This window comes from Tiliqua scincoides, chromosome 12 (genome assembly GCF_035046505.1).
Source record: "Tiliqua scincoides isolate rTilSci1 chromosome 12, rTilSci1.hap2, whole genome shotgun sequence".
NCBI classification, from domain to species: Eukaryota; Metazoa; Chordata; class Lepidosauria; order Squamata; family Scincidae; genus Tiliqua; species Tiliqua scincoides.
In genome coordinates, this window is record NC_089832.1 from 15,022,361 (window position 1) to 15,043,536 (window position 21,176).

Here is a 21,176-nt window from a genome sequence, read left to right on the forward strand (position 1 = left end):
GAGAAGGTGTGCACATTATTATCCTTCAGGCAACTCAGGCAAATAAACAAAAACAAATCTGGGTAGACAGCATCACTCCGAAATTTTCCACAACATGCTAGTCACTGTTCAAACTGTCCAAGGTGGTGCTGACAGCCCCCAATGCTCGTCAACAGACATGAGGACACTCATATCTAATTATTGCCACAAGCTGTCCCAGGACAAAAAAATGGAATATAGAATATAGACACAAAATGTGTAGCATCCTTTGATTGCACCAGACAAATTGGCCATTATTTTAACGGATGTTTTAAAAAGCATTTTTACTCTGCCACATGACTCAAGACAGCCAAACACAGCCGGTGACATTGAACAAGGAAAACTGCCACTAGACAATTTTCTCTCTCTCTAGTTCACACTATGTGTAACTGCCATTGGCGATTCTGGCCCCTGTGTCACCTGGGGCCAGGACCACAGGGTCCCCCCCTTCTGAGGGCTGCCCCCTTTCCCAGGTGATTATGCTGTACCTCCTAAACTAAAGCCAATCAGGCAAAACCAATACTATTTTTATATTCAGCACCCCATATATCAGTGATTTTCAACCTTTTTCACCTCACGGCACACTGGCAAGGCAATAATATGGTAAAGGCACACCATCAGTTTTTTTTTTTTTTTTTTACAATTGACAAGGCACAATGTGCTGTCAATGGGGGGGGCTCACATCCTCCAGTGGCCCTACTAATGAATGACTCTCTCCCAAATTCCCACAGCACACCTGGTGACTATTCGCGGCATACCAGTGTGCCACGGCACAGTGGTTGAAAATGGCTGCTATATATACTCAAGAATAGGTCTACCATTTAGGACAGCGAAATGTGCATAAGCCTGAGTTAATTGATATTTCAACCAAATGAGGTTAATATGGCTATAATGTCTTAACCTGACTGCGTATGCCTGGTGCCTGACGAAATTAGGAGTGCTCATTAGGTGACTACGATTCCTTCTTTTTATCCAGACCGAAATAATATTGCTACCCAGCATCAAGATGAATGTGGTTGCCCTCACCAGTGTGGCAGGTGGTAGTCGTATTCCACAATGAAGATGGATGGGATGAGCCGCTTGGACACAGTCTAGTCTTAACGATACTTATTTCATTTTGCTAGCATGGAAAATAATGAGCTTTGGGTTGAAGTTACCTCTTCATAAAGTTAATATACTGTTTAGGAAATTATGTCGGGGGGGGGGAGAATATAAAATGAACTCATAAATCCCATTTGCCTCCCCTCCCAAGTCGTGGTTAAGAGGACTCTTGATACTAATGGCAATAATGGGGGGAAAAAATTGACGGTTGAAAATTATTTTGCCTTCTTATTGAAAGTTAACTCTGATGTTACAAACATCTGCAGAAAGGAATGAGGATTGAAGGAATTGGGTGTGTTTAGAGAATAGTGAAGCAGTAGCATAGCTAGAGGGGGTTAAACTGGTGGGGTCACCCCTCAGTTAAACTACTGCAGTGAAGAGGTGACATGGTATCTATCTACAAATATCTGAGGGGCTATCGTATGGAAGATAGATGGACCAGGATAAGTATGCTAAAATTACAAGAAATGAGATTGTGATTAAACATTAGGAAGAACTTCCTGATGAACTGTTCGGCAGTGGGGCAGTCTCCCTCAGAAGGTAGTATGCTCTCTGTCATTGGAAGCCTTGAAGCAGAGGGTGTATAGTCCTCTCTTGGGGATGTTGTAGCTGAGGATTGCTTGCACTGGCAGGGGGCTGGCCTTGATGACCTAGCAGGTCCCTTCCATCTCTGGTTCTACGATTTAATGACAAATCCATCCTGTGCAGGAGTCTGGCTTCCAAACCAGGATGTGACACTAAATCCAAACTCTGGTTTCACACCCTGCTTCAAATTAAACCACAATTCTCAGCTTTGCACAAGCCCCGGAGACACGGTATAAATATTTGACACACTGGACCTTTAAAAGTCAGACTACAACCTCATAAAAATCTCAAGCTCATTTAACAGAAAATATTTAACGTTTGCTGCACCTCAGCCTCTCGCTTAAATCAATATTAAATAAAAACCAATGGAAGTTATAAAAATGAACAGAACCACAGATCAGTGTGAAAGCAATGCGATTTTTATGAATTAACAGGGAAGTCAACAAGTGTTTTAGTAACAACGAGGAATTGAATAAGAAAACAACATCTTTTTTCTTGCACAACTCTAGAAGAGAACGATGAGGAGTGCGTACTGCTGAGTAATAGCCTGAACAGTAAGGAAAATGCTCTGATTTGAATTTGTAAAATAAAGCCCAAAGGACATCATAAAACATAACCTATGTAATGGATTATATTGTAATGGATGTACAACCATAATTGCACAATTTCAAGCAATTTTATGCCCCCAGGCATCCATAACTCAGACCCCTGTATACTGTAAACTGAGGGATGCTTTTAACTTAAAAAAAAAAAAGCAGAGGTGAGAAGACCATCAGGTCTCCCTGCTTCCCCAAGTAACAGAACAGACTCTGAATTTTCTGATACTACAGGTAGACCACAGCTGCGATACAAGGACATCTGCAAGAGGGATCTGAAGGCCTTAGGAGTGGACCTCAACAGGTGGGAAACCCTGGCCTCTGAGCGGCCCGCTTGGAGGCAGGCTGTGCAGCATGGCCTTTCCCAGTTTGAAGAGACACTTTGCCAGCAGTCTGAGGCAAAGTGGCAAAGAAGGAAGGCCCATAGCCAGGGAGACAGACCAGGGACAGACTGCACTTGCTCCCAGTGTGGAAGGGATTGTCACTCCCGAATCGGCCTTTTCAGCCACACTAGACGCTGTTCCAGAACCACCATTCAGAGCGCGATACCAGAGTCTTTCGAGACTGAAGGTTGCCAACAGGAGTATAAGCTTTGCCATACCCAACTGATTAAGGTGAAGATCTTTGCAATTATGTTGTTGTCCTGGGCCCCCAAAAGGAGCATTCATTACTCCTAACTTTTAATATGAGTTACAATCCTGGAGATAAACCAAAACATTTAAGATTATAGCAGTAGCATAGCTGGGGGGGCGGTGTGGAAAGTACATCAAGTGCCACAACGCACCATGTAAGCAGTCCCTTGCTGTCGGAGCTATTTGGGGCAGCAATGGTAACATGCAGGCGCTAGCCGATAAAATCAAGATACCCAAGACACTAGGCCCAAATCCTAACCAACTTTCTAGCACTGACATAGCTGTTTCAGTGGGGCATGTGCTGCATCCTGTAGTTGGGTGGCAGTCACAGAAGCCTCCTTAAGGTAGGGGAATGTGTATTCCCTTACCTCCAAACTGCATTGCCCTTACTTTAGTGCTTGGTTAGGATTGTGCCCTAATCCTACTGGGGCATTGAGTTGCTGGATATAGTGTTCAGACAGCGCAAGATCCTTTAAGCTTGCAGGAAAGTTGGGCTGTTGTTGAGTACTGCTGTTTGTGGTAACTGCTGGCCACAAACAGGAGGTTCCACAGGTGCTGATGCTGGGGGCAGGGAGGGGGAGGTTTGAGGATGTTCCAAGGTTCTGGGGAGTGCAGGGAGCAAAGTAGAAGATGAGGATTTCGGAGGCAAAGACACACACAGGATCTCATATCTCATTTTTTGGCCTGCACCACTCCCTTTCTCTCCTCTCTCACTCCCTTATACCAACTATATATCTAACATGGGTCCAAGGAGAAGACCCATAGACCATCAGGCGGCCTACAGAGAAGTAAGTGCCAGGCCTCCTGATCATCCCCACTTCCACTGCACTGCAGCAATGCACTCCACCAGCACGGCTGCAGTAAACCTGCAATCCTATAACACTTTCCTGGGAGTAAGTTAGCATAGGATTGTGCTGTTAGAACAGGATAGCACAGATTGTGTTGTACGGGATAGCTATTTTGGGAGTAGTTACTTTGAAAGTTTTAGTCCTACAGTTTTGTTCCAGAAGCATACCAGAAGGTTTCGACTTCCCCTCTCAAATGCGCCTACAGCAATTTGTAGGCCAGCACAATATAATGGTGTTTGCGAAAATGCGCTCTAGGCATTGATCAGTAAGTGATGCTGCATTTTCCCATTTAAGGAGCTATGTTTCACCTTTATCTCTTCCTCACTTACAACTGTTGCTTTTTGTTTAGACACCAATGGAGACAGGCTCTCTTGATTGCTACGCTAATGGTCTGCTACTAAGAACAACCACACTGTCAAATAACCTTTTAGAACAGCGCAAAGGACTTACTGTGCTATTCGGTGCTGGGGCTATACCAGGAAGGAGCTGATGTGACTGCTGTTGCAACACTCAGTCTCTTTTTTGGTAGCATCCAGGAGTGTAAAGTATGCCATGTGATGCCCACCTTGGAATCTTTCTTTCTCTTTATCCACTTGCTGGGGCTTGCACAAGCAGGAAAAATTACTTCCGTTTTCAATGTGCGATCAAGTTGTTCATTTGTTAAAATGTTTGCTCTGCTCTGCCATGATCATTTCAAGATGATGTTTTGATAATTTGATGTTGAAGTCACTGGGCTGTTTTTCTTTAAATTTTTGTTTCTCACTTTGGAAAAATGCACATTGAAAAGTCACATATAACAGAATCATAGCGCTGGAAGGGACCCACAAGGTCACCTAGTCCAAGTCTTGGAGGAAATCTTCCTACAGCATCTCCAGCAAGTGCAAGTCAAGCCTCTGCTTGAAGGTCACCAGTGAAGGAGACGCCGCCACCACCTCCCTCAGCAATCTTTTCCACTCCTAAACCACCCTGTCAAGAATTTCTTCCTGATGTCCGGCCAAAATCTCTTCTCTTGCAGTTTGTACCCACTGGATCTAGTTTTACTCTAAGAGGGATTTGAGAACAAATTTGTTCCTTCTTCCATATGATAGCCCTTCAGGCATTTGAAGAATCCCAGGACCCAATCTGATCCACACTTACCTGGGAGTAAGCCACAGTGAGGACAATTGGACTTACTTCTGAGTAGACATGCATAGGATTGGGCTCTCTCTGTCTTCTGCAGGCTAAACATACCGAGTTCCCTCAACCTTTCCTTGCAGGGCTCCAGCTCTCTGATGATCCTTGTTCTTTACCCTGGAACAGCTCCAGTTTGACTGCATCTTTCTTAAACTGAGATGCCCAGAATTGGAGACGGTACTCCAGGTGAGGTCTGATCAATAAGGAGTAAAGCGGAACCAGAACTGCTCGTGACTTAGAAGTTACTAATGCAGACTTAAAATTGCATTTGCCTTCTTTGCAGCCGCATCACACTAATGGCTCATGTTCATTTTAAACTAAGAAATAAGTTCTACATAGTACTAAAAGTGAACACAGGCAAGGTTGGCCCAAGATCTCCCAGGGCCTGGGGTGTGAAATATTCCCACAGCCTTGGTCACTACCCACTCCCTGGACTGGTAAAAGAAGGGGAAGATAGTAAGAAAGAGGAAGTATGGAAAAGAATAGATATTGGAGATGCTTTAGCACACTGTTTCTCAAAATGTGCTCCAAGGGCTCCTTGAGACCCTTTCAGGGCTCCACAAGCACTCCATAAATGGCAACCACTCCCCCTTTAGCTTGTCCATCTCTCCCACCAACCCTGTTTGCAGTTCTCCTTTCTCATGTTTCAGCTCTTTAGCATTGGCGGCTGGGAGCTTCACCACTCCACGCATGGGTTGGTGCTCTGGGGTTCCTTGAGATTCCTAAAGCATTCCGTAGACCAAAAAGTTTGAGAACCGCTGCTCTAGAACTTCCTGTCTGCCACACTTCGGGAAGTGTGCCATTTCGGGAAGAGGACCTGGAATTACAAGGACTGCGTGGAACAGGACTGGTTAGTTGTGGAATAAAATTGAGATTTTTTTTTTTAAAAGGGATTTTAACTGAGTTGTTTAAAGTGAGTGTTATTGACTGACAAATATGTGTGGAAATCAACAAAATGTAAATTAAAAACATAGCAAGTTAGCAAGTTAGTATTTGCGATTCAATATTTAGTGCACAGCGTTAATGTAATTTATGTGACAGACTGAGAATCTCTTGAGGGCTTTTAGATATAGAGAGGGGGGAAAAAATCTGATGACTGTGGCCAATGCCATAGAAAGTGCTGTGTAGCCCCCCAGACCTCTGCAATCAGGGCTTCCCACTGGGTGACAGAATAATTTGACTGGGTTGCAAATTGGCACTGATGAAACTTTTCTACTCAAGCAACAGCATGTCAAACATTTTTAAATCATACACAGGCGAGATTAAAGCGATCAGGCCCTGATTGCAGGAATGCCAAAGCAACTTGCAGTTGTGTTGGGAAACTTGAAAAGTTGTGACAGCCACCGGCACACACTGTGTTACCATGCTATGAAACACTGTTGGGTTTCATAGCATGGTAAGAGTTCTCTTGCTACACTCTCAGGGCACAATCCTAACCAGGTCTACTCAGCAGTAAGTCCTATTTTGTTCAATGGGGCTTACTCTCAGGAAAGTGCAGTTAGGATTGCAGCCTCAGGGCCCAATCCTATTCAATTTTACAGTGCCCGTGCAGCTGTGCCAATGGGTCAGGCACTGCCTCCTGTGGTAGGACAGCAGTCACGGAGGCCTCCTTAAGGTATGGGAACATATGGGGCTGCATTGTGACTACACAGGTGCTGGAAAACTGGATAGGATTGGGCCCTACATCTAGTAGAATTATTCCACATTAGGGAGACTGGTGGGGGGGGGGGAGATGGGAGTTGGAAGGTTGTCTGATTTCTCCCTTATGTGTTTTAAATAAACATGTCTAAAAGAACTGGAGGCCATCTATAGCGTTCTCTTTATCAAGGGGGGCTTCAGGGCTGATTCGCACTAAGCAGTGTGCGAGGGGACAGGGATTAACATCTTATTGCAATGTTAATTAAATGCCAGCAATGGCATAACTGGAAAGGCTCGATGTGATTTAAGGTGATGGGGCTTCAGAAAATGGAGCCCGGTGGTTTAGCAAAAGGATTGCTGTGACCAGGAAGTCGCTCCAAGGGCTTTTCAGAGATGAAGTGTGTCAGTTAAGGCAGCCTTGTAAGAGGAACACACAATATTCCAGTTAAACAGGAGTTGCACATTTACCCTTATAACATGGCTCTCGGGGGCCAGACTAGCTTTCCCTCATAAGGTAACTTGATAACTTTGCTTTCAAACATGCCTTTTTCCTTTTGGCAACAGCAGCCACAGGTGGCCCAACCTAGTTTATTTTTATTTTCTTCATTTATCTTGATCTCTCTTTCTTTTTTCAATTTCTGGTATAGGACCATGGTTGGGGGGGGGGGGGGGACAGGAACAGAGCTTTAAGCCCAAGCCATTATTTGCACAAACACTAACAATAGATGGGGGGGAAGGTGGATCAGGCCCAGGAGGGGACCAGAATCAGCCGCTGTGGCAGACACTGAATTCCATGCCCCTTCCTGGGCCTGATCCACCTACACAGAACAAAATGGTTGGCAACCTTCAGCCTTGAAAGACTATGGTATAAGCCTACAGCACCCGGTACTCCCAGGCGGTCTCCCATCCAAGTACTAACCAGGCCTGACCCTGCTTAGCTTCCCAGATCATGGTAGAAGCCTACAGCACCCGGTATTCCCAGGCGGTCTCCCATCCAAGTACTAACCAGGCCTGACCCTGCTTAGCTTCCAGATCATGGTAGAAGCCTACAGCACCCGGTATTCCCACGGCGGTCTCCCATCCAAGTACTAACCAGGCCTGACCCTGCTTAGCTTCCCAGATCATGGTAGAAGCCTACAGCACCCGGTATTCCCAGGCGGTCTCCCATCCAAGTATAACCAGCCTGACTCCATGTATAAGCCTACAGCACCCGGTATTCCAGCGGTCTCCCATCCAAGTACTACCAGCCTGACCCTGCTTAGCTTCCAGATCATGGTAGAAGCCTACAGCACCCGGTATTCCCAGGCGGTCTCCCATCCAAGTACTAACCAGGCCTGACCCTGCTTAGCTTCCCAGATCATGGTAGAAGCCTACAGCACCCGGTATTCCCAGGCGGTCTCCCATCCAAGTACTAACCAGGCCTGACCCTGCTTAGCTTCCCAGATCATGTAGAAAGCCTACAGCACCCGGTATCTCCCAGGCGGTCTCCCATCCAAGTACTAACCAGGCCTGACCCTGCTCTAGCTTCCCAGATCATGGTAGAAGCCTACAGCACCCGGTATCCCAGGCGGTCTCCCATCCAAGTACTAACCAGCCTGACCCTGCTTAGCTTCCCAGATCATGGTAGAAGCCTACAAGCACCCGGTATTCCCAGGCGGTCTCCCATCCAAGTACTAACCAGGCCTGACCCTGCTTAGCTTCCCAGATCATGGTATAAGCCTCTACAGCACCCGGTACTTCCAGGCGGTCTCCCATCCAAGTACTAACCAGGCCTGACCCCTGCTTAGCCTTCCCAGATCATGGTAGAAGCCTACAGCAACCCGGTATTCCCAGGCGGTCTCCCATCCAAGTACTAACCAGGCCTGACCCCTGCTTAGCTTCCCAGATCATGGTATAAGCCTACAGCACCCGGTATTCCCAGGCGGTCTCCCATCCAAGTACTAACCAGGCCTGACCTGCTTAGCTTCCCAGATCATGGTATAAGCCTACAGCACCCGGTATCTCCCAGGCGGTCTCCCATCCAAGTACTAACCAGGCCTGACCCTGCTTAGCTTCCCAGATCATGGTAGAAGCCTACAGCACCCGGTACTTCCCAGGCGGTCTCCCATCCAAGTACTAACCAGGCCTGACCCTGCTTAGCTTCCCAGATCATGGTATAAGCCTACAGCACCCGGTATTCCCAGGCGGTCTCCCATCCAAGTACTAACCAGGCCTGACCCTTGCTTAGCTTCCGAGATCATGGTAAGAAGCCTACAGCACCGGTATTCCCAGGCGGTCTCCCATCCAAGTACTAACCAGCCTGACCTGCTTAGCTTCCCGAGATCATGGTATAAGCCTACAGCACCCCGGTATTCCCAGGCGGTCTCCATCCAAGTACTAACCAGGCCTGACCCTGCTTAGCTTCCGAGATCATGGTAGAAGCCTACAGCACCCGGTATTCCCAGGCGGTCTCCATCCAAGTACTAACCAGGCCTGACCCTTGCTTAGCTTCCGAGATCATGGTAGAAGCCTACAGCACCCGGTATTCCCAGCGGTCTCCCATCCAGAGTACTGAACCCAGGCCTGACCCTGCTTAGCTCTCCGAGATCATGGTTAGAAGCCTACAGCACCCGGTATTCCCAGGCGGTCTCCCGAATCCAAGTACTAACCAGAGGCCTGACCCTGCTTAGCTTCCGAGATCATGGTAGTAAGCCTACAGCACCCGGTATTCCCAGGCGGTCTCCCATCCAAGTACTAACCAGGCTGACCCTGCTTAGCTTCCGAGATCATGGGCTAGAGGAAGCCTGGACAGCACTGCCTGTATTCCCAGCAAGGTCTCCATCCAAGTACTAGACCAGGTTACTGCTCATCCTACAGCCTGTAGTTCTGGTGTAAGCCTACAGCACCCGGCGTCTTATTCCCAGGCGGTCTCCCATCCAAGTACTAACCAGGCCCTGACCCCTGCTTAGCTTCCGAGATCATGGGTAGAAGCCTACAGCACCCGGCTCTCCCAGGCGGTCTCCCATACCAAGTAGCTAACCAGGTCTGACCCTGCTTAGCTTCCGAGATCAGGACAAGATCGGGCATGTGCAGAGTAACAGTTTGCTGGCCAAGGTGATGAGATTCAGCAAAATGGGGCCCCAGTGATAAGCTGGCACAAGCCTGAATTGTCCCATAGCTAGAATGTGTTTCTTTCTAGTGAGTGAGACAGGTTTACTGCTCAATCCTAACAGCATGTAGTTCTGGTGCAAAGCCCCCTGCGCTGGCTCTTGAGGTAGGGCACAAACTGGCACAGTAGGGTGGGAAAGGGTGGTGGGAAGGTGGACCAGAGTTGGGGAGGGGGCATTTCTGAGTGGGAGGAGGGTGAAATGGGGGAGGATTGGGTCCAGGAGAGGATGGTATTGATGGCAGCAGCATACACCATATCCTAACCCCAGCCTCTGTCCCGGGCAGCCCTACACGGGTTTTTTGGATTTGCACCAGCTAAATAGCGGATGCAGTTCCAAGTATCCCCATAGGACAGTTTGGAATGTTGCACGGGATAAGGGGGAAATGTCCCCTTACTCTAAAGTGACCTCTAGCTTGCTTCTAACCTGCATTTGGATACAGCACTGGCTTTACCAGGGTAGGTTAAGAATGCTCTGTACTAAACACAATGGGTTTATTTCTAAGTAAAATAAATAACATCATTTTCAAATACCTACATAAGAACATAAGAAGAGCCCCACTGGATCAGGCCATAGGCCCATCTAGTCCAGTTTCCTGTATCTCACAGCGGCCCACCAAGTGCCCTAGGGAGCAGACCAGATAACAAGAGACCTCATCCTGGTGCCCTCCCTTGCATCTGGCATTCTGACATAGCCCATTTCTAAAATCAGGAGGCTGCACATCATGGCTTGTAACCCGTAATGGACTTTTCCTCCAGAAACTTGTCCAATCCACAGATCCAGCATCTAGCAATTAGACTCAATGCTAGGGTTCCAGTTTAAATGTTTTTAGACAGAAATCAAAAGTGAAGAAAATTAGGTTTCTTTCCATCAGTATATACAGCATTAAGTCACTAAGAAAAATGTGCAAAAGACTTCACACACACTGTCTTGTAATCTTTGCAGCAGCCATAAGAACATAAGAACAGCCCCACTGGATTAGGCCATAGGCCCATCTAGTCCAGTTTCCTGTATCTCACAGCGGCCCACCAAATGCCCCAGGGAGCACACCAGATAACAAGAGACTTCATTCTGGTGCCCTCCCTTGCATCTGGCATACTGACAGCCCATTTCTAAAATCAGGAGGTTGCACATACGCATCATGGCTTGTAACCTGTAATGGATTTTTCTTCCAGAAACTGTCCACTCCCCTTTTAAAGGCGTCCAGGCCAGACGCCATCCCCACATCCTGTAGCAAGGAGTTCCACAGACCAACCACACGCTGAGTCAAGAAATATTTTCTCTTGTCTGTTCTAACTCTCCCAGCACTCAATTTTAGTGGATGTCCCCTGGTTCTGGTGTTATGTGAGAGTGTAAAGAGCATCTCCCTATCCACTCTGTCCATCCCCTGCATAATTTTGTATGTCTCAATCATGTCCCCCCTCAGGCGTCTCTTTTCTAGGCTGAAGAGGCCCAAACGCCGTAGCCTTTCCTCATAAGGAAGGTGCCCCAGCCCATAAATCATCTTAGTTGCTCTCTTTTGCACCTTTTCCATTTCCACTATGTCTTTTTTGAGATGTGGCATCTAAAAGAGGCATCTTTTAAAGTGCTATTTAGCAGTGGGACAGCATTAATCCCTCTTCACAGCATCCCTACCAGTGGCTGTTTCTTGATGTGTCTCTTTAAAGATGGCAAGCACTCAATTTGAGTGGATGTCCCCTGGTTCTGGTGTTATGCGAGAGTGTAAAGAGCATCTCCCTATCCACTCTGTCCATCCCCTGCATAATTTTGTACGTCTCAATCATGACCCCCCTCAGGCACCTCTTTTCAAGGCTGAAGAGGCCCAAACACCGTAGCCTTTCCTCATCAGGAAGGTGCCCCAGCCCAGTAATCATCTTAGTCGCTCTCTTTTGCACCTTTTCCATTTCCACTCTACCCATACGGTTGCTGCGGCTTACTCTGGGGCAAGGGAACCTTCTCCCCGAGGAGACCTTCAGTAGCCAAAAATGCCCCTTGGGTTGCTGGGGGGGACGGGGACTATGCCAGTGCCACCTATATCACTTCATCCCTGTTCCATATATGCAATGTTGGGCAGAAATGGCTTAATACAAGTAAGACAATAGTAGCTCCTTGCAAACATAGTTTTGTTGATGCTGTTAAAAAGAATACAAATACTGGAGAGAAACAATTCATAAAGCATGTAGCTTTACATAAAGCCAGAGTCACATTTGCCCTGAACAGTGCACTTATATGAATGAGCTCAAAATAAGCTGTTGCACAATCATCTCTGGGAGGCATGATTGAAAATTTCTTGTTTGTTCAGAGTGTTCTTTAGCATCTAATCCTGGCAGATAAAGTGGACTGTGCTTCTATGGTGAACAGCAACCACGTATAGAAACCATTTGCGTCTACCTGAGTGATGTCCATTCCCGCGTCACAGCTCAGGGGCTGCGTTGACGTGAGACCGTTGGAGCCTATTAATGTCGTGATCAGGCCGTTCCCATCAATCTTCCGAATCATGGTGCCGTCAACAAAGTAGATGAAGCTGTGCTTATCCACGGTGATACCTGTTGGGAATCAGGAGAGCAAATTTAGCAATAATTTAGCTGCTACAGAGTTAGAAAAAATAAATGCTGATGTTGCTTCCTTCCTTTGGTTTTCCCCAATTTAATCCAAAAAAGGAAAAAGAAGAAAAAAAACAAGCAGAGAGACAAACATAAATCCTGTTTTCATTTTAATTGGTTCTTTTTTTGTCGTTCAAATTCACCAATCCATTTTTAAGAGAGCTACACACTTCAGCGGGCCCACAGAAAATTCCAGATCTTAATTAACACTCTTTACTGTCATGGATGAAGCAACAGTAGAGAAAGAGGTCAAAGCAATTACTTTTTCTGAAAACACAAAACTTCAGTCCAATCTACTGATCACAACTTGGATTCAAACTGAGCTCCCATGAAGCTCAATGCCATCTTATATATCAATATATCTGCTACCTAAAACATCTCCGATGCTGTCTCTCACACAGTTTGAAGCGGTTTGCAATCAGATTTTTTTTTTTCTAAAATAGGTTAAGATCTTCTAAAAACAGCCTGCAAATAAAAACTTCGTTCCCACTGTACCTTATTAACACATTGCACAAAATGCAACCAGCTGCACAGTAGAATAAACCCTGTCACTAAATTAGGAAGAAGATTAATTCATAATGAATGAGTCATTCCACAGGTATATGTATATGACTAACAGGGTTCCCTCTCTCTGGGTTGGAGATGTCACTAAGGTTGGGGTCACCCAGTGTGAGAATCATGTTGTCACTCCCATGGGCCTCCTGTACCCACGACAGACTGCTGCAGGGACTGGTGAGTACAGCCCAGTCCCTGCAGCCCCCTTAGCGTCACTGCCTCCCCCCCACCCGCAAGAATTTACTGCGGTTCAAACTCTCCTAGAGTTTGAAAACTGTTGCCATAAGTCATGGAATGTAATGGCAATACCAGTGACAAACAACCAACACAATTAAAATTACACCATTAAAATACAATACAGGCACCTTTGGGATCATGTTATTCATGGAAATTGGTATCCATGGGGGCGGGGGTCCTGGAACAAATCCCCCGTGGATACCAAGGGCTCACTGCAGTGGCAAACAAATGTTGACAAGTCCTGATTTAAAGTTAAATAGTAGTTTAGAACCTTTATCTCTTAAGCTCTTGACATACATTAATTTTAAAAGCAGCCTCTTCAACCAAACCCAGGAGCATCTTCTTCTCCTACAGGAAACTTTACACTTCTGGTTACTTGAGCAATTTAAGCCTGAGCTAAATATTGAGAGAGTGAAAAAATCATAGCTATGGGGGAGGGCAAACTGTGACAACATGTCTGGTGACATTTTAGGCCTAGGGATGTAGGTGTCTCATTTCGATGCAGCACATTTGCCTGAGGGCATCACTGTGCCATTCAACAGAATCGAGCCAACTGATGTACAATTGCTTTATGGATTGTAGCCTACAGCGGCATTCGCTGTCAGCTCCTCTAGTGGAATATATATGGCAGACATCCCAATCAACATGGCTGTTTCCCCTCCTCCTCAGCTTATAATATCGAAATAATGGGCAAGAGAGGGACCATCCACTGTCTCTGCTCAGAAACAGGGAGAAAGTGGAGATCCTTGCTGCCCGTGTATGCATTGCCTGAACATAAGAACATAAGAACAGCCCCACTGGATCAGGCCATAGGCCCATCTAGTCCAGCTTCCTGTATCTCACAGCGGCCCACCAAATGCCCCAGGGAGCACACCAGATAACAAGAGACCTGCAAGGCCTCCTGGGAATTGTAGTTAAGAACATAAGAACAGCCCCACTGGATCAGGCCATAGGCCCATCTAGTCCAGCTTCCTGTATCTCACAGCGGCCCACCAAATGCCCCAGGGAGCACACCAGATAACAACAGACCTCATCCTGGTGCCCTCCCTTGCATCTGGCATTCTGACATAACCCATTTCTAAAATCAGGAGGTTGCGCATACACATCATGGCTTGTACCCCATAATGGATTTTTCCTCCAGAAACTTGTCCAATCCCCTTTTAAAGGCGTCTAGGCTAGACGCCAGCACCACATCCTGTGGCAAGGAGTTCCACAGACCGACCACACGCTGAGTAAAGAAATATTTTCTTTTGTCTGTCCTAACCCGCCCAACACTCAATTTTAGTGGATGTCCCCTGGTTCTGGTATTATGTGAGAGTGTAAAGAGCATCTCCCTATCCACTCTGTCCATCCCCTGCATAATTTTGTATGTCTCAATCATGTCCCCCCTCAGGCGTCTCTTTTCTAGGCTGAAGAGGCCCAAACGCCGTAGACTTTCCTCATAAGGAAGGTGCCCCAGCCCAGTAATCATCTTAGTTGCTCTCTTTTGCACCTTTTCCATTTCCACTATGTCTTTTTTGAGATGCGGCGACCAGAACGGGACATAATACTCCAGGTGTGGCCTTACCATAGATTTGTACAACGGCATTATAATGCTAGCCGTTTTGTTCTCAATACCCTTCCTAATGATCCCAAGCATAGAATTGGCTTTCTTCACTGCCGCCGCACATTGGGTCGACACTTTCATCGACCTGTCCACCACCACCCCAAGATCTCTCTCCTGATCTGTCACAGACAGCTCAGAACCCATCAGCCTATATCTAAAGTTTTGATTTTTTGCCCCAATGTGCATGACTTTACACTTACTGACATTGAAGCGCATCTGCCATTTTGCTGCCCATTCTGCCAGTCTGGAGAGATCCTTCTGGAGCTCCTCACAATCACTTCTGGTCATCACCACTCGGAAAAGTTTGGTGTCATCTGCAAACTTAGCCACTTCACTGCTCAACCCTGTCTCCAGGTCATTTATGAAGAGGTTGAAAAGCACCGGTCCCAGGACAGATCCTTGGGGCACACCACTTTTCACCTCTCTCCAGTGTGAAAATTGCCCATTGACACCCACTCTCTGCTTCCTGGCCTCCAACCAGTTCTCAATCCACGAGAGGACCTGTCCTCTAATTCCCTGACTGTGGAGTTTTTTCAGTAGTCTTTGGTGAGGGACCGTGTCAAACGCCTTCTGAAAGTCCAGATATATAATGTCCACGGGTTCTCCCGCATCCACATGCCTGTTGACCTTTTCAAAGAATTCTATAAGGTTCGTGAGGCAAGACTTACCCTTACAGAAGCCATGCTGACTCTCCCTCAGCAAGGCCTGTTCGTCTATGTGTTTTGAGATCCTATCTTTGATGAGGCATTCCACCATCTTACCCAGTATGGATGTTAGGCTGACCGGCCTATAGTTTCCCGGGTCCCCCCTCTTTCCCTTTTTAAAAATAGGCGTGACATTTGCTATCCTCACTATTTGCTATTGCCTGGGGAGCTCAAGGATGTTAATGTATATTTATTTAATGTATTTCAATCCCACCTTTCCCTCACTTTGTAAGCATTCAAGGTGCCTATCAATAAGAGGGCTGGGCAGGAGAGGTGGTCTGAAGGTTGAGCCAGTGTCCTTCCTGAACAAGCAGAGCAGGTTCAGCCTGGATTCTCACATTATATTCTGGGGAGAACCTGGGTGGAGACAAGGGCCTTTGCGCAACCCCGAAGAGGCTGGAAGAAACCAAAGAGACTGTCTGGAGCCCTGCATGATGACCCAACAAGTGATCATCACCTGGGGTGGCTTGCACCCCTTGCACCTTACTAGTGGTACCATTGCATATCTATATATAAATTGGGTTGAGTGGATAGTTCTCAAGTAAAGCTTACAATGCCAGCCTCAGTTACTGGATACAATATACAATTTTTTGTTTCTGGTATGGCTTCTAAAGAATTTGCATTAGAAACCACCTTAATCTACAGGAGAGATCTGATAATAAGAAAAAAACAAAACTGTTTCTGGAAAGGCCCTGCTGTTCCTTGTGAAACTTTTTAATAGGAAAAGTGAATCCAATCAGTTAATTTTATGGTTGTAAAAGAGAAAATTACATTCCACCCGTTCCTAAGCCTCTAAATGTCTCTAGTATTTTTAATTAAAGCTGCCTCCGAGAAACAACTGCAGCAATTTCATGCAATTAGTTATTTATGGGCCACTCTAACACGCACAGCTAAAAGTAAGAAGCAACTGATGTGCGGTTTAAAGGTTTGTGATCTCTGAACTTTTTCTTTCTTGCTCTCAGAGAGCAAGAGGGGTAAGAGCCAACAAGGATTCAGGTCCCAGAACTAACATGCCTTTGTATGCACTTAAGCTAGGCAGACCATGAAATTATGCTGTTCGGCACCTGTGGGATGAAAATAGGTATGCTTTTGCAGAAAGCGCAGGTCGGAATACAAAATGCATTTACAGTGGCTCGTTTGAGTCACTAGATCTACTTCCATATATCTGAACTTTGACAACTAGATGCCTCAGCCACCAAAAAAAAAACATAATAGTTTCCGTTCCACCAGTCTGTAAAAAAGCAATGGTGAAAATCTCCACTTTTCTCCTATTTTCACCTTTCCCCCTTATTTTTTAGACACAAGGTGTCTATGGCGACTGGGACTCTAGCGGTCAATGCTATGGGCATGCAGCACCACTGGGACTCAGCAGTTGCAAAAGGCAACTTGCCTTTCAGCACAGCTGAGCGGCTATCACCAATGGTCTACCTAGGAGCCTCTGTGCCAGTAAATCAACACAGGGGTGGGTGGAATGCAGAAGAGACCAGAGGGCAGATTTGAGGCCAGGAAGAGGACAATATCAGTGGCAGCAATGATGCCAATTTATTATCCCCCTTCATGGGTCCACTCAGACTTGCAAAATCGCTGGCATGGATTCAAGGAGACTCATTCAGGCAACAAAGACGGATCCCCAGACAAAAGAACGATGTTCCCTCACCTGAGAGGACTTCCAGGACTGCCCCCTCCGCAGGATGCAGGAGTAGGGGGGTTAAGGTAGGATTGAGTGCTAGATTGAGGTGCCTCAGAGGTGGCAGGGATGGAGAAGGGAGAGACAGGCGTGCCTGGGTACAGAATTTAAAAGCCCTGCCGATGGTCAGTGATGAAGAGGGTGGTCAGTTTCCAGAGCTGAGAAATTCTGCCTGCCAGCTTCCCGAAGGAAGGGAACTGACAGCGGCCCAGGGAAGCCACACACCCTGGCCCACTGGAGGAAGAAACAGGTGTCTCATCAACTCCCTTCCCACCAGAATATTCAAGCCCTGTCACTGGGTTATCACAATCCCCCCTCCTTCATCACCTCTAACAATACAAGAACATAAGAAAAATCCCGCTGAATCAGGCTAAAGGCCCATCTAATCCAGCTTCCTGGATCCTACTGTGGCCTACAGATGCTTCAGGAAGCCTACAAGACAACAAGAGATCTGCATCCCTTTGCCACTCCCTTGCATCTGGCACTCAGAAATAGCCTAGTTCTAAAACCAGGAGGCTGCATATGCCCATCATGGCTTGTAACATTTGATTGACTTTTCTTCTAGAAAACTATCTAATCCCTTTTTAAAGGCATCTAGGCAGGCACCATCACCACATCCTGTAGCAAGCAGTTCCACAGACCAATTACGTGCTGGGCAAAGAAATTTTTTCTTTTGTCTGTTCTCTTCCTTCTGGTAAGCCCCAAGAACGTGGAGGAGCTACATAGGGCAGCAGTCATGCACCACACCAGTGGCGTAGCTAATAATCGTGTAGCCCAGTGCCAAGCTCCAAATGTTGCCCCTGAAGTGATGTCACAACCGGAAGTGATGTCACAACCGGGCTTTTTAAAATGTGAAGATTGGGGGGAACCAACCTCCTCCCCCCAGTCAGTGGCACAGCTAAGGCAACTATCTGCTACCTGGGGTCAAAGAAGATTTTGTAGCCCCCCTGCATGATACAATCAAATTTAATTAAGTAAATAAATAAAAAGTTATTGGTTCCATGCTGTATCATAATAACATCTCATTGGCACTCAGAACAATCAGTCTCATTGGTCAGTTTGGAGTTAAGCAAATCCACTTTTTGTTCCAAGGCAGTTGTGTTTTCATTTTCTGGTTAACTGGGCATAACTTTTGATAGAATACAGATATTCCAGTGCAGTTTGTTTCATTGCACTCTGCATTAAATTACCTTTCCAATGATATATAACATGATGATATTGTTCATACATACCAAGATTTTCACAATTTTGGTCACTAGTGTCAAGTTAATAATAATAACAACAAGAACAAGAACAAGAACAACAGGTATTTATATACCGCCTTTCTTGGTCTTTATTCAAGACTTTATTCAAGGCGGTTTATATAGGCAGGCTTATCTAAATCCCTTATTAAATAGGGATTTTTACAATTGAGAGAAGGTTCTTTCTTTCAAGAACCACTACATTCAGGTGTTTCATTCCGATCTGGCTTCACATTCTGGCCTCCATCCTCCCACGCACAGAGCAGATGGAATAGCTCGGCTTCAGCTTGTCAGCTGCTTCAAGGTCGCACGGTGCCGGTGGCCTCGAACTGGAGACCTTGTGGATGTTATCTTCAGGCAGACGGAGGCTCTACCCTCTAGACCAGACCTCCTGCCCCCCTAAAGCTTGATGCCCGGTGCAACTGCTACCCCCTGCACCCCCTTAGCTATGCCACTGCACCACAATACATTACAAGTATCACAGCCCAAGTATTGCAGCCCAAGTTTCATGAGATGCTCTGGGCAGTGGTACTCAAACTTTTCCAGCCAGTGGCTCCCTTGACCCCCGTGGCTGTTGGCCATGACTCCCCATCGTGTTCCTGAGGGCTGGAAGTGATATCATTAAACAGGAAGTGGCCAGAAATATTAACTATATTAATATTAATTATATTAATCATATCATTAGTTAAATACAGATCTTAAAAATATATTATTAATACATGCTTTATAAATGATCAGCTGCTGATCACTGTTGGAGACAGGATGCTGGAGTAGGTAGATTTTGTCTGGTCCAGGAAGAGCCATTTTTTTAACTTTGTAAGCATACCAATAGAATTGTTTTATCAAAAGAACTTTGTGAACAACCAGTCTGACCAACATTACACACACACACACCCCTGTGGACCCCAATCCAACTAGTCATTTCTCCCATTCTCCTTGGATGGAACCCTTTATTAATTTAATGAAATTAAATTTTTCCATCAGCTGGTGGGGAAAACAAAAATAGACCATGAAAATATATCAGAGCTGATAAGGATTTGGTTAGAAAGCTGATTCGTCTTCTATACTAGGAGATGCACAGCTCAAGCCTATGCATGTCTACTCAGAAGTAAGTCCCATTAGAGTCAATGGGGCTTACTCCCAGGAAAGTGTGGATAGGATTGGGCTGGCAATCACTTCATCAATGGCTGATAAGTATTCCCTTCAAATAGCAAGATTCAGCACTTTAAAAATACAGCCTTTCCTCTTCAGTCAAACAAGATTAATAAATCACTTTAAAAACAGTCCCCTTTTTCTGCTCCTGGCCAAGTAAAGTGTGTGCTTGTCTCTTCCCCCCCCCCTTTGCCAACTGCCAACTTTAAGGGGAGGGGGAGGAAAGCGGGAAGGTTTGGAGATCGAAAGGGGGGAGTGGAAGAGGGAGGAGGTTGAAATGAGATATTTCACTTTGATGAGAAGCAATCCCAGGCTGGGAACTGGGAACCAACCAGACAAGGATCAGCGAGGGATAAGGACTGCAAGCTGAGATGGGGGTTGGAGTCCAAGAGCTTTGGAAACAACATAGAAGGCAGCAGCCTAGGAGTGGAGGGAGAAGAGGACGGGGCAGCAGCAGCTGCCATTCTCGCAGCTGAGCAACTCCCGTTTCTTCTGCTTTAAAAAAAAGTGCAGTCAACGGGCAGAAGACGGGCTCATATTCTGCCCAGGGGTGTGACTGTATCGCTGCGAGAGGACATCCCGCGCCTCCCCTTTGAGTTCCTGGCGCCTCCCTAACGAGCTGCGCCTCACAGTTTGAATAACACTGTGCTCTGGATGACGTCCTGCTCCATTGCTGCCTGCTCGCTAAGTGAGGGACTAGACCGGATTCCTGAAATGGTGTAAGAAAGAGTCAGGCAAAGTATTCAGTTATTCATGTCCAAGTTTTATGGTTTGTTTTCCTTGCTTTTTAAACAGTGAGATCATGGAGGGCGGGTGACAAGACAGTCTTAGAATTTTAAGAAGAATTCCATTGTATGTTTATTCCCACTATACTTTTATTTATTTATGTTCTCCTTACCTTATGAACTCCCATTTTAAACCTTGTTCTGCTGGAGGTGGTGAACTCCAATCTGCAGTTCACCACTTCAGTGTGTAGGATTTTATTACTCTACAAAAGAGCTCAGAGCAGCTTTTTTTTTTGGTGGTTGTTACAACAGAAAGCTTCCAGAACACCAGCCATTTGACAACAACATTGCACATTCACAGTGCTGTTATGACAATTTTGTGAACGTCTCCCAGGCCATTTGGGGAAATAGCAGCAGAGCCCCATTTACTGCAAGCATCATTGTCAAATTTCACTGCAGCACCTAAACGAGCAGAATGTTGTATTTGGAAATTACACTGACAATTTTACTTTTTTTGAAAAGCAGCGCATATCTTAAAAATGCATACATTAACTGCATTTAACCGCATTATTCCAAAAATCTGCCAATGCAAATTAGGCTTTAGTATTAAACAAACAAGTGTGTTCTTCCCCCCCAAAAAGTCCTAAACCAAACATGTGTAAAACAAGAGGTCCCTGTATCTCCATGTCAGAAATTACCACCAAACTCTTTCCCCCAATGAGCAAATAAGACAGAGCCGTTAATTGCCTTTTAATTAGATATAATCAATTTCAGTTGGCAATAATACATCCACTGTTGTTTTTCTGCATAACGAATCTAAGCCCCCTCAGATTTCACCTATGTTGAGAATTGATTTCCTGCATTAATTAGCTGTCTAAAGATTAACATTTGTACTTATCTCGCTCTTACTTTCCATCATTAAATATGTG

General features: G+C 45.9%; 1 protein-coding gene across 2 annotated transcripts in view; it reads right to left on the reverse strand.

The window, feature by feature from the left end:
* The window catches only part of TENM1 (teneurin transmembrane protein 1), a 277,961-nt gene that overhangs the window by 46,648 nt on the left and 210,137 nt on the right, over positions 1-21,176 (reverse strand). For both annotated transcript variants that reach the window (XM_066640043.1, XM_066640042.1), the window contains one exon: positions 12,129-12,283. In XM_066640043.1, the coding sequence (XP_066496140.1) occupies positions 12,129-12,283 (155 nt within the window). The remainder of the gene's footprint in view (positions 1-12,128; positions 12,284-21,176) is intronic.